The sequence below is a fragment of the Varanus komodoensis genome, unplaced genomic scaffold (assembly GCF_004798865.1).
Source record: "Varanus komodoensis strain SLA01 unplaced genomic scaffold, ASM479886v1 scaffold200, whole genome shotgun sequence".
Taxonomy (NCBI): domain Eukaryota; kingdom Metazoa; phylum Chordata; class Lepidosauria; order Squamata; family Varanidae; genus Varanus; species Varanus komodoensis.
The window spans coordinates 38,975-51,104 of NW_025335569.1; the positions used below are offsets into that span (position 1 = coordinate 38,975).

Genomic DNA, 12,130 nt, shown 5'->3' on the forward strand with positions numbered 1-12,130 from the left:
CCAGCAACCCCAGAGAGCATTCTGAGGTGGGGAGGTTAGGAGAGGATCTATCCCAAAGCTGCTCCAGCCTTCTTCCTCCTCCCTTTGAGATGATGGTCCAGATAGACAGATGAAAAAACCCTGTCTAATGAAAAAGGCAGAACGAGACGACAAGGAGGCAAAGTCCACCTCTACCTCTCCTCCCTCTCTGCACTGGTTGCTCCCAAGTTTCTAAGTTTGGAGGTTTCTGCGCATCCAGATAGGATTGCACCCACAGAGTTTCAGAGGATGTCCTGACTAAGACAGGAAAGCTTTGCCCCAGGATGACATCTACAATGGGAGTACTTTGTGGGCAGATGAGAAGGGCACTGCTGCCCCATATGCGGAACATCTCAGCATATTCACACTGAAGTAAGGCACAAGGTAATTCAGTGGCCATATTCCCTCATAAGTGTGCTTCAGATTAGAGCTGAAGGATTCTGCTGTACACACACTGGTGCAAACCCACACACACCTACAGCACTGCGATTGCTGCATCTTATGTAAACAGAACGGAAGAAACATTTACCCATGCAAAATGTTGCACTCTTTTACACACTCCCATTGACGACGAAAGTATCTGCAAGAAAAGCACTGGGATGGTCCTGGACCCCAGCAGCCTACATCTGAGCAGAAGGGATGACAAACTTGTTTTGCAGCAGCTAAGAAATAAAAACACACGGAAATTGGTATCTCAGCACATTTTAAAAAGATGGCATCAAAGTCAGTGGAAAGTAGAGGCACTGTGGTTCTGTTTGTACTGATATGTCTTTAAGCCAATTGCTAACATCCATGAAATCACTAGGGATCCAAAAACTACACAACACAACATAACCCCTACTCCTACTGCTGTGCAAAGCACTCCAAATAACCCGATTTGGAAGACTGATTGTTTGGAAACATGGATGACTTTAGAAGGTGCATTGTTGCCAACTGCACTTAGTACACTTTCATATATCTGAATGTATATTTGGAGACAGCAGGACAGGAAGAAAAAGGATATTTGTTATCTATGTTTATATCTCAGGATCCACCATCTTAATACTTTGAGTAATCCATCAGGAAGTCTGGCCCTGATGACATTTACGTGACACCAAGTTCAGAATCCTTGTCTTAAAATATTTAAAACATTGATATCTAAGGTTGGGACAACCTGGAGTATCTTTCCCTCCAGGCATTTATGGACATCCTTTTGTTCTTGGCCTGGTCCTACAAAAGGCTCCTACAGCTAGTACAGAAGAGAAATACTGCCTGTACAGAAGTTGGGCAGGGGGCTGATTTCCTGGGGAGCCCCTCATGAATGAGCACCTTGCAACCAGTCTTCTTTGGCACCAGGAGCAACTCCATAACAGCAGTTCCATGAGGAACTGCTATTAGTGAACTGGGGGGCGGGGGGAGTGTGGAGGCAGATTTTCACCCTCAGGCAGATTCCTCATATATTTATATTCATATGCTTATCATTTAGTTTGGAAACATTCTTGAGAGTGAACAAACAAGTAAAACATAAAAATCAACTAAGAAAAGAAATGGTAAGAATAAAATCTTTATAAACAAAAGCGGAGTAAAAGCAGCTTACAGAAACAGAAAACAAATAATTAAAGTTGAGGATTTCAAAATTGACTTGACCTGGTCTGCAAGCTGGTGTCATGTAAGTACCTTTGGGGAGGCAATTCAGATCCCACAACTGAGGTGCCACTATGAAAAAAGCTCTCTTCATCAGGATCCACCTAACCTCTAATGGTATGGACATCAGAGTAGGTTCTCTGAAACTGATCTCAAAAGATGAGGAGGTTCACACAGGAGAAGGTAATCCTTATATCTAACTGTGTCTTACATGCAGGTATCAGACTCAGAGAAAGCTTCAGAAATACATACTTGGTGAAAAGTCAATGTATGCAAGCCCAGTCTGATGAGGATGGACCACTTAGCACAGTGAAGAAAATGTAAAACAAAGCCCATTTTACTACCAAAAGAACAATGTAAATGTTTTCTGAAATGTACACATTAACCTAGTTATAAGTAGACTCTATTAACTTACCACATAGAGTTTGATTTTTGTTTCTGTCGATTTTTGTTTTCTGCTTCTCAGTTACAAAAAGTGTGTTCCAGTCAACTGTGTTAGCATAGCAGAGCTGGTAGTTTTTCAAAATGGCAACATCTCCATCACTTATTTCCCTGAGAGAGCGCAGTCCCAGTGAACTTACATTCAGATTAGCAATACTTAGAGCATACTGGCCCCTGAAAAGGAATAACAATGGTATAAAGTAGGAAAAATACAAGCAAAATGACCAACCTCTACATGAGGAGAAATTTGTTCAGTTTACATTTTAATGCAAACTTAATTTTACAGTTATGAACCATCACATGAACTACAGTTATCCTTCAAAATTCATGTTTTCTGAATTTTGCGATGGAACTCTTCAATCACGAAATGCACATATTAGAGGTAACAACATTTAATATGGATGTTATTAGGTTACTTAGAAAACCTGTTTATTAGAAGAGATATAAACATTTTAAAAAAATTCAAAGTTTGTGATGAGCCAAATTTAAGATGGGAGAAATGTTCAAAATTTGAGACAATCAAATTTAATATCGGAAATTTCTCTCAGAAATTAGAAATGGGAGCAAAAACAGTACAGAGATATTCATTCATCCATAGCTCTGTGCAGCACGAAGTATCCAGATTTTGGGGAGACTGGTGGGAGTGGAGGTTGCCTTGGGAATGAGAGAGCAGCAAGATCTGTTTCCACCAGATCAGTTGCATATTATTAAATCTGAATCAAACTTTGCGGTACTAATTTTGAAGTATATATGTTTAGGATTGCACAATTGGTAAAGATTCTGCTTTACATTTAATTAGAGCAGACTTCTTAGGTTTGCAACAGAAGTAGTTTCTGCAGAGAAAATATCCAAATAACTCTAGATAAACTTTTAAAGGTCCATCCCGTACTCACAACCCAAGGATGAGATATTTGATTTTCCCAGAGGCTTCAGCTGAATAACAAACATTAAGACCTAGTCTGAACATAAATACTAATCAAGAGTTAATTAACCCATCACTTGTCAAGACTGTCTGCCTGTTGCTTCTACTTTCCATTAGGTTTAGAAAACAAGTATAACATGTAAACCCAAAACTCAAGCTTCCTGAGGAGGAATCAACTCAGACTTTAACCCAACAGCAAATTAGTTAAAACTCTGGGATGTTTTGCCTCTGAACAATCCAGTTTTCTGGGTTCACATGTACACTGAACAACTTAGGATCTATAAAGCTAAAAACCTAAAAATAGCATTAACTTGGGATAGCAGAATTACTCTAGCTCTAGGTAATTTGATAATTAGTACTGTTATGATGACAACATTTCTTTTTTTAAACAATCAGGATTCTGTGGAACATATTGTTAGACATTGGTTGCATTTACATGCAACATTATGCTAGGATGCAGCACTATCTGAACAAGCCCGTGTCATCCCAAGTGAAGACTTGAGCTCATGAAAGTCTGCATTTTCCTCTCTTCTTGCATAGCTGGGAGGAGAAACTAATTTGTTTTTAGAATAATCTGTCTTGTTGTTATTTATGAAACAGGAATTTTGATTTAAGACAAACTCCAGTTGATCAGACCAGCAATCTATCCAGGGTTTGTAGCTGGCTTATTTATAAATTGACTAGAGTTTCTTTCAAGCCTCAGTTCCAGGTTATGTCCAGGCTTGCATAGCTTTGTTCACAGACTGCTATATCCTTGCTGTGTGAAGCAAGCCATTAAAGATCTTGTAATATGTTGTATATCATGAACAGCAGCTGTATGACTGTGTTTATATGGGGTTTTGGTCCCAGAGAAAATGTTAGGTTTAACAACCTCTAGTTGTTTAACTTACTGTGCCAGGGCCCTTCCTTAACCACACTTTGTGATATGAGGCCTACTTGTTATGTTTCCCCCAAGTCTACATTTCTTTCTCTTTTTTCCAGTGCAGATTAGCTCCATTAAGCACTCTTTTGTAGCCTTAATCCTGGAAAGCATCCCAAGCAAGAAATGATATCAGAGCTTCTCGTGCCAAGGTAAGTCCTTCTTACAGGTAGGTCTATAACCACCTGTGACCCAACCAAAGAAGACTAATGCCCCATCTCTGCAAGGCAGTGGGCAGTATGTAAAATATACCTTCTGTTGTTGCTGCCTATCTGAGACTTTAAAAAAAGCCAGTGGGGTGTATGCGCATTATACTTATCAGGCTGCAACATGGGTAATAGGTTGTGTCCAATTTGGTGAGTTTCAAGTTGTGCCGGCCTCAGTTGTGGGAAGACTCCAGAGAGACCTGCTTGTGTACCCTACCTTAAATCAATCTATAATTCAAATGTTGGTCATGATCCAATCAATGAAAGAGCAGAAACAGAGAAAAAAACAAGTTTGGGCACATGGCTGTACATACATTTGTTTTGTTCTGCCTCTTATAATCTCCAGATTTTCAAACACACTTAAATCGGTGATATTCCCAGGCCAGACTTGGACTGACAAAAACCCTGAAACAAGACAAATAGTATTTTAAAACATTCACAAAATATTTTTGTTAAAGCACGAATGCCTTTCCTTCTCTCCTACTTTTATGAGAACATAAAAATGAAGAATGGCATTTCAGGGAGCTTCAACTTTATTCCGAACACTGCTTTGCAAACAGTTTACATGCAGGCCACCAAGACAGCTAAACATTATGAAGGACGATGCCTACAGACCTGAACAGCTTGAGATACCATAGAAAATGTTGCTTCCCTTGGCAAGTTCTGCTGGAAAACTGCACCTTTAAGTGTGGCATACACAAAGCTATTCCCCCCGTTAGGAAAAGCCTTTTCAAAAATGGGGGGAACATGAAAGGAAGAAAAAGCAGAGTAGAATTTAACAACTACAGCCAGGTCCCATGCAACTAATGACAGGACTCGCCAATCCTATCACCAGGTACATCCCAGCATTATGTTCCAGAAAGAACTCTCAAACCATTAAGCATCTTGAGCAGTCTTTTGCCCTTCCTCTCTGTCACAACTGGGAGAAAGCACTGTTGGTTAGCTGGGCTGTGCTACCCAAACAAAGGGGTAGGAATGATTGCAAGAATCAGGCCAGCTATGAAGTTCTTGCCTCATAAATGAGATTATGTGCAGCCGTAATGGCTGTTCTTCACCATGGAAATGGGAATGTTGGCAACTAACTTGCTAAGCTGTCTCGATCAATGTGTACCTTTCTGCTATACATTTTAGCTTGGCAAATCTCTTGCTTGTTTGAAATGCTGATGGCTCTGCTTGAACCAAGTTGTTAGATTGCTCTTAGCTTTAGAATTGCAAACCTTAAAACTGCTTTCTTGGTTCCACCAGACCCTTTCTTTACTTTCATCCTAGAATACTTGCTGGAGGGGTAGAAAAACTAATCTATTGTTTCCCCTCAAAACCAAGTGGTACAAATTTGGCAGTGCAAGAGAGAGTTATGGTGAGTTGCTGGTAAGGCTGTCATGTGAACTACTGAGTGCCATTTTTTGGGAAGCTAAGGAGATAGTTCCAAAAGAGAATTTTTCCCTCTGAGCTATGCATTAAAAGTAACCAAGTTGTTAAAGCAAAACATTCCCCGATCCCTCCCCGCACAGTTTTTCTTTCTTTCCTAGCCTCTGTGTCCGCAACAATAAAGTTCTCCTTGTTAGCTAGTTGTATTTGTAAAAGTCAAATGTATTCTGTTTACTTTAGGGAAAACCACTGTTACAAAATGTGAAAACTCAATGTGTAAAAATGTTTCAGTTTTATTTCTTCTGGTGTCAGGCAACACCATGGTGTTAAATGGCTCCTTTGAGACCAAAGCTGTTGCAAATGTAAAATCGATGGTTCTAAGTCTATATGCCACAGTTGCTTGCATAACATAGCACTGTTTGTTCTTTCGGCCTATAGGAAGATAAAATACATGTTTCTTAAAAGAAAACAGTAACTGCTAGTCTCCTGCAACCTTTGCCTTGTCAAAATCTAGGATACTAGATTTTTAAAATTAACTTGATATTACTAACCTGTGATTTCCTTAACCGTTTTAAAAATTTCCAACTGCTTATGTTCCAAAGAAGGTGTTTTCGTGTAGTCATCTCTAGAGGAAAGATAACCATGGAATCTTTAGCTGCTGATCTAGTAGAAAAACCACCTTGAACTCTTTTTGTTCTTCCACATTAGACAGAGCAACGACTTACCCATAAAATGAAACATGCAGAAATGTGAGATCTCCATTGATTGTGGTACAGTTTTTGAAATGGTCAATATTGGATGCATTGACAGCGATAACACCTTTTAATTCACCTATTCCAATACCGCCACACACTGGTAAAAAGGAAACAAGTTAGCATTAGGACTCAATAGAGACTTTAGGCATCACCGAGCGTGCAATCCTGTGCGTGAGTGTACATGTCATGCTGGGCAATGCTAGGACATTTTTCTTTCTAAATATGCAGGAGAAGTTGCACACAAACACAGATACGCAGTAGGCACCCACATTTGCTAGTCCTTGAGAGAAAGAAGGGTACAGATGAGCAGCAGATCTAATAAAGTAACTTGCTCACAGGTCATTTGGCTTTTTAAAAAATTAATGCATAAATCATATATTTACCAGAAATTATCATACAGGAGTTGCACAGAACCATAGCTAAACAATATACAACAAACCTCTAATGAATTCTTTTTAAAAACTAAATTGCTTACACTGTTCTTAAGAGAGCATAAAGTTTCATGTACTTGAATGCATAATATAAACCCTATTGTTTAATAATTACCATGCTTGACCACTTATGTTTTTACTGTCCTAGAGTTCACCATACATTCCATGTCCAGAATTCTCAGCAGCCATTCAGCAGAATCTGGCATTATAATCTGGCATTTCCAAACAAAGTTGGAACAAATGGACCCCTTGGGAGCTACACTTTCCAATATAATCCACAGCACAAGCCAATGCTTGTTTACTCTGGAGTAAGTCCCACTGAATTCAATGGTACTTGCTCCTGAATAAATAGGATTGCAATATAGGGTGGAATCAAAATAGTATAATATATAATCTAATCATCCTTTTATTTAAAATAAAATCTGTGTCGAGACATGCATAGTATATGGCCTGAAGAAGTTGGATCAAACCCAGTTCCATGTCTTTTCAGATATTACATTCTGTGGAACTCTCTCTTTCCCATTTACTCTGGCAGACATCAAGCTTTTGTTTCTAGCTCTTCAGGCATTACATGTAACCTTCTCAAAGTTCTGTTTGATACACTCCCAGAAAATTAAAGCTCATAATTTCAAAAGTTAGGATAGGATCCAATGCTGTCCTCTGGTCACACAGCAGACTGCTCGTGCAACAAGAATCAGTGATTTCTGAAAATTAGAATGCAGAAACAAGCATTCTTGCTCACTTCCAGATCATGGCAGGTCAGTGTAGCTCACAGGAAGGAGCTCTGCCTACCAGCCTAATGTGGAAGCATGCATTTCTACAGTTTCAGCATGGTTCCCAGGAACTCAGTTCCTGTTGTGCTAGCAGTGGGTCCCATTGGTACAGAAGAACTAGGAGAGGCTCAGCAGTAGTTCAGAATACTGCCCAATGACTCCAATCATACTTACATGGCAGTATATGCCACTCTTTCAAATGGGGATATATTTTCATAGGATATTTAGTGCTCAGTGTATGACATCTGAAAATGCTTTAGAACAGGCGATCTATAATCCTGCATGAAATTATTAATACTTGATAAACAGACATTTGTTTCATCTGTAACTATTTTCACCAAATCTGCTCATATTCATTCCAGGATTGATATTTATTTTTATTTATTTATTTTTCTATTTATATCCTGCCTTTTTCCTAGGGCTCAAGGCAGCTTACATCTCCTCTTCCATCTTATCCCCACAACAACAACCCTGTGAGGTAGGTTGGGCTGAGAGTCTGTGACTGGCCCAAAGTCACCCAGTTGGCTCCATGGCTGAGCGGGGACTAGAACCCAGATCGCCTGAGTCCCAGTCCCAGGCTCTTAACCACTACACACTGGCTCTCTAAAATACCTTAATTCTCTGTTTCTGCATGGAATTGGAGAGACTAGGCATAAAGAAGACTGAATAAAGAAATATTGTATTTGCATAAACTTAAATAGCTAGCAAATCTGATTTACTATTGTACCATTAAAATGTATTTCAATGCACCTAAGGAGTCTCTATATTCTAACATTAAAGCTCTATCTATAGCAAACTTTCAGATTTTCTAAGATAGCTGCATAATAATACTCCTTTACTTGGAAAGAAGCCAAGTAATGTTTTAGATTTGGACAATATAATAGCAGCTATTCTTGGATGCTACTCAACTCAAATTATAGCTAGCATTATTTTCTGCAATTTTGTTAACCAGGGATTTGCAGTGGGATGATCAAGAACAGAAATAAGATTCCAGCAATATTTTCACATATCTTTTCCATATATCTTTAAAATAATAATAATTATTTTTAAAAAGTTGTTCCATCATACTAATTTTATTTTTTGTGGTTATGTTGCTGTTTAAGGATTCATTCTTTTCCTATATTTTTTCTGCTTAAGATATTCCCTAGCCAAGAGTGGCTGAATGAAAAGAGCACACAATCATTTTATTACTCTAAAATGTTGTATTCTTCTTTTTCCCATAAAAAACTTCCACCTTCAAGGTGCTTTGACAATAAAAAATTTAAACCATCAATTAAATGACTACAATTTAACAGCAATAAACCAAAAATGGAGTGAATGACACCACTACCAAAAAGCCCTGTCTCTCATCACCACCATCTTACCTCTGGTGGAGGGGATATCCAAAGAAAGGCCTATGCTTGAGAACAGAGGGGTTTATTTGGGAAGGGCTGTTTTTTCATGCACAAAAGAGTTAGTAAGCACTCTATTTTACAATATCTGATTTGCACCCTACCAAAAATGGTCCTCAAGGAAGCTGGCACTTCCTCAAGATTCTAAAAGACGTTTGTACATTGTAACATTTTTACAGTACTCATTTGCTTCCACTGATAATGTGTTTTCTCTGGTAATTATTCTTTTATTTCTGGGGGTGAAATCTTCATTCAATCATTTAACAATCTATATATTGTCTAATGTGCCCATTTTTAAATGCAAACATGGCTGAGAACACCGAGAAAAAGGAGTATTGTGAGGGTATCTTCAGTAGGTCTTTATAAGGGATGGTGAAATACCTGGGCATGTCCAAATTCTGAAATATAAGAAATTGCCTTCAAAGAAGCAGAAGAATATGCAGATATGAACACAATCAGACCCACAAATTAGCAAAGAACTCCTGGAAAAAAATGCTGAAAAAGAGAGTTATGGAAGGACAAAGCTGTGAAATACTTACCTAAATAAAAATTACTAAGAATAGCACCTTTTCTATTGGCACTAAATTGTATTAAATTAGCTGAACTGTGTCTCTGTCCAAGACACACTTCTTTGTTAGTACAGGAAGTTTGCTACTTATGAACCTTCAAGCAGCAAACTTTCAAAGATGCGAATGTGCTTTTGTGTACTTTAACATAATAACTGAGAGAGATGAGTCTAGCAAAATGTAACACAGGTTGCACCAACCTATCAGTAATATCATATGAGGAAGAACCCACCACATGGGCAAACACAGGTGCACTTCCGCACTTTCACGTACCCATAAGTGTAACTTCAAAAGTCCTCCAATGATGTCAATGAAAGTCCTCCAGTGTCATTAGAAACCTATTACAGTACAGTACTATGTAGCCGATTCTGTTATTTGGGTACCTTGGCTAACTTTGTTGGACTTCCGAATAAATTGGACTTACAAAAGCACTCTTGAAACAGAACTCATTCATATGTAAGGGTCTTCCTGTACTACTGGATATCACTTTAGTAAACTTTTAAAGGTTTTCAATTAAGCTATTTAGTATTTTAGCTTTTACATTTTTGTGACTTATCCAGAGAGTTTTGACTATTGTGCAGTCAGAAATCTTAGAAACCTTAGACAAAGCTTGAGGGCTTTTTCCACATGAAAATTTATCATGTACCCATCAATCCAATACTCATGGTTGTTTATGAATTCCAGTTTTGCTTCTGTATCAAAAAAGCACTTTCAGCATGCCTTTTCAGAGATTGGAAAATGCAGTATTTATTTGTAAAAACAAAAGAAAATTCTGTTTCACTTGGACATTTGTGCTATTCTACTTCACCACGGCGCCATCTAGATATCATGAGCCAGAAAAACAGGTAAGGAAACCTTCCTTGTGTTGTGCTTGAATCTTAAGTCTTGTGATGAAAGCAAAAGAAGAGAGAACAAATTGAAAGACTCCTGTCAAAAAAGTTCTGTCAAAACTGAAAGGTGCCATGTGTTAGCAATGGTCCTTTGGTTAAGAATGCATTACACAAAATGTAGTTTTCATACCTTTACTGCATGGGCCATCACATCTTTTACATTTTCGAATGCCATTTTGTTCTACCTCGCTCGAGTCTGGACCACATGACCGGACACAGGAGCCATGGTCTGTTACCACGTAATTATCTGGAAAAGGGAGACAGGGATGAAGAAACAAGAAGTAAGAGGAGAGTTGTTTGGCTATTTAATTGCTTGATTTAACTTGCCTTTTCAAAAACGTTCATCTCAATGTCTTTTTTGTACAACAAAAACCCATAGAAAAGGAAAAGCTATAAGCTAGCCAAAATGAATAGCATGCTATAAAAATAGCAGCACAAACTTATATTTAAAAAGCTGTCCTAAATTTAAAAGGGAAAGAATTCAAAGCTCCAAACAGAAGAACATGAAAAAGAGCCTTCACAGATTACTTGAGAGGGAAGGGAATGACCTTATAGGAACAAATTCTCTCTAGTATAGATTTGAAAAAAAAACCTGCCATATCTTTTGAAATAGCATTAAAACTTAATTAATGTTTTATACCTGCTGCTTAACAGGAAACCACAAATTCATTGTTTTTATCGTTTCTTTTGATAGCTCTCTCCTGAAATAAATACTGGAGGAAGAAAAACTCAGAAGAAATAAATTTGACTAAGGTGCAATGGGGCCCAGGTCTGCTAATTCTGCTGTATCTCTTCATCAGAAGTGATTTCATGACCCAATTTGACCAGAGGAGGCTGACCGGAAGGCCATTCAGATGTACAGTGATCAGATATTTCTACAGGTAGGTCTCGTGGGCTCCCAGGAGGGTCTTCCAGTACCCAGAGGTCACCAGGTTGGGGAAGACTGACTTAGCTGCATATCCCAGTATGCATAGCGTTTAGGAATTACAGCTCTAGAATGAACAACTCAGGGCATGAGAACATCTCCATGACACATCCCCTTTTCCTTCCCAGACAACCTAGCACTGCTAAGCAATGTTTAAGCAGACTTACGTGGGCATTTCTTTACGCAGGTTGCTCCAAAACTGTATTTCCCAGCTGGGTTATCTTCTAATTGATAGGTGATCGGGTTATACATGTGCAGTAATGGACAAGCCTCCTTGCAAGTTGCATCGTCTCGAAACCTGCGACATGCCTGTCAGTAAATATGGCAACGATAACGCTAAAACAAGCTCTCTTCCAGCATAATAGGAAACAACAGCCATGCTTCTTAAGCCATTTTTAAAAGTTTGAAACCAATCTTGGAAAGCATTCACTAAAACAATTCCAGCATCAGAAGCTTTCATTTTATACAGAAGGTATTTTATACAGAGGGTAACTCTAACCCTGACCTGGCAGCTCATGCTGGATGCTTGCCTGATCCTATAGTTGGAATCTTGAACATACATGTTTGAAAGCATAGTAGACTGAAACAAGCAGGTCTTACCTCTATGTAAAAATGGTAAGCTTGGGCTCCTAGCCACAAGGCCAGTACCTCAGCAACTGAGTCACATGAATTCTTCGGTCAGAATATACCTCTGATAAACCCTCATAAAATGGCAGCTATGTGTTCAGTTCCTTATGTTCTCTTTGCTGCACTCTTTTTTATTTTGGAATCTGGTACAGCATTCCAAAAATTTAAAGCCCCCAGCCATGATATACAGCAAATAAGTGTTAAATTCTGAATGCACTGAATGTCTGCAGAGCCATAGGATGGTGCATATCTCCTCTTCTATGGCCATGGACGAA

At 38.6% G+C, this 12,130-nt stretch overlaps 1 protein-coding gene across 1 annotated transcript in view; it reads right to left on the reverse strand.

The window, feature by feature from the left end:
* The window catches only part of EGFR (epidermal growth factor receptor), a 50,280-nt gene that overhangs the window by 30,250 nt on the left and 7,900 nt on the right, over positions 1-12,130 (reverse strand). The window contains exons 6-12 of the mRNA XM_044429723.1: positions 11,396-11,537; positions 10,434-10,550; positions 6,223-6,349; positions 6,049-6,122; positions 4,444-4,534; positions 2,057-2,256; positions 548-680 (exon numbers count right to left, since the gene is read on the reverse strand). Of these exons, the coding sequence (XP_044285658.1) occupies positions 548-680; positions 2,057-2,256; positions 4,444-4,534; positions 6,049-6,122; positions 6,223-6,349; positions 10,434-10,550; positions 11,396-11,537 (884 nt within the window). The remainder of the gene's footprint in view (positions 1-547; positions 681-2,056; positions 2,257-4,443; positions 4,535-6,048; positions 6,123-6,222; positions 6,350-10,433; positions 10,551-11,395; positions 11,538-12,130) is intronic.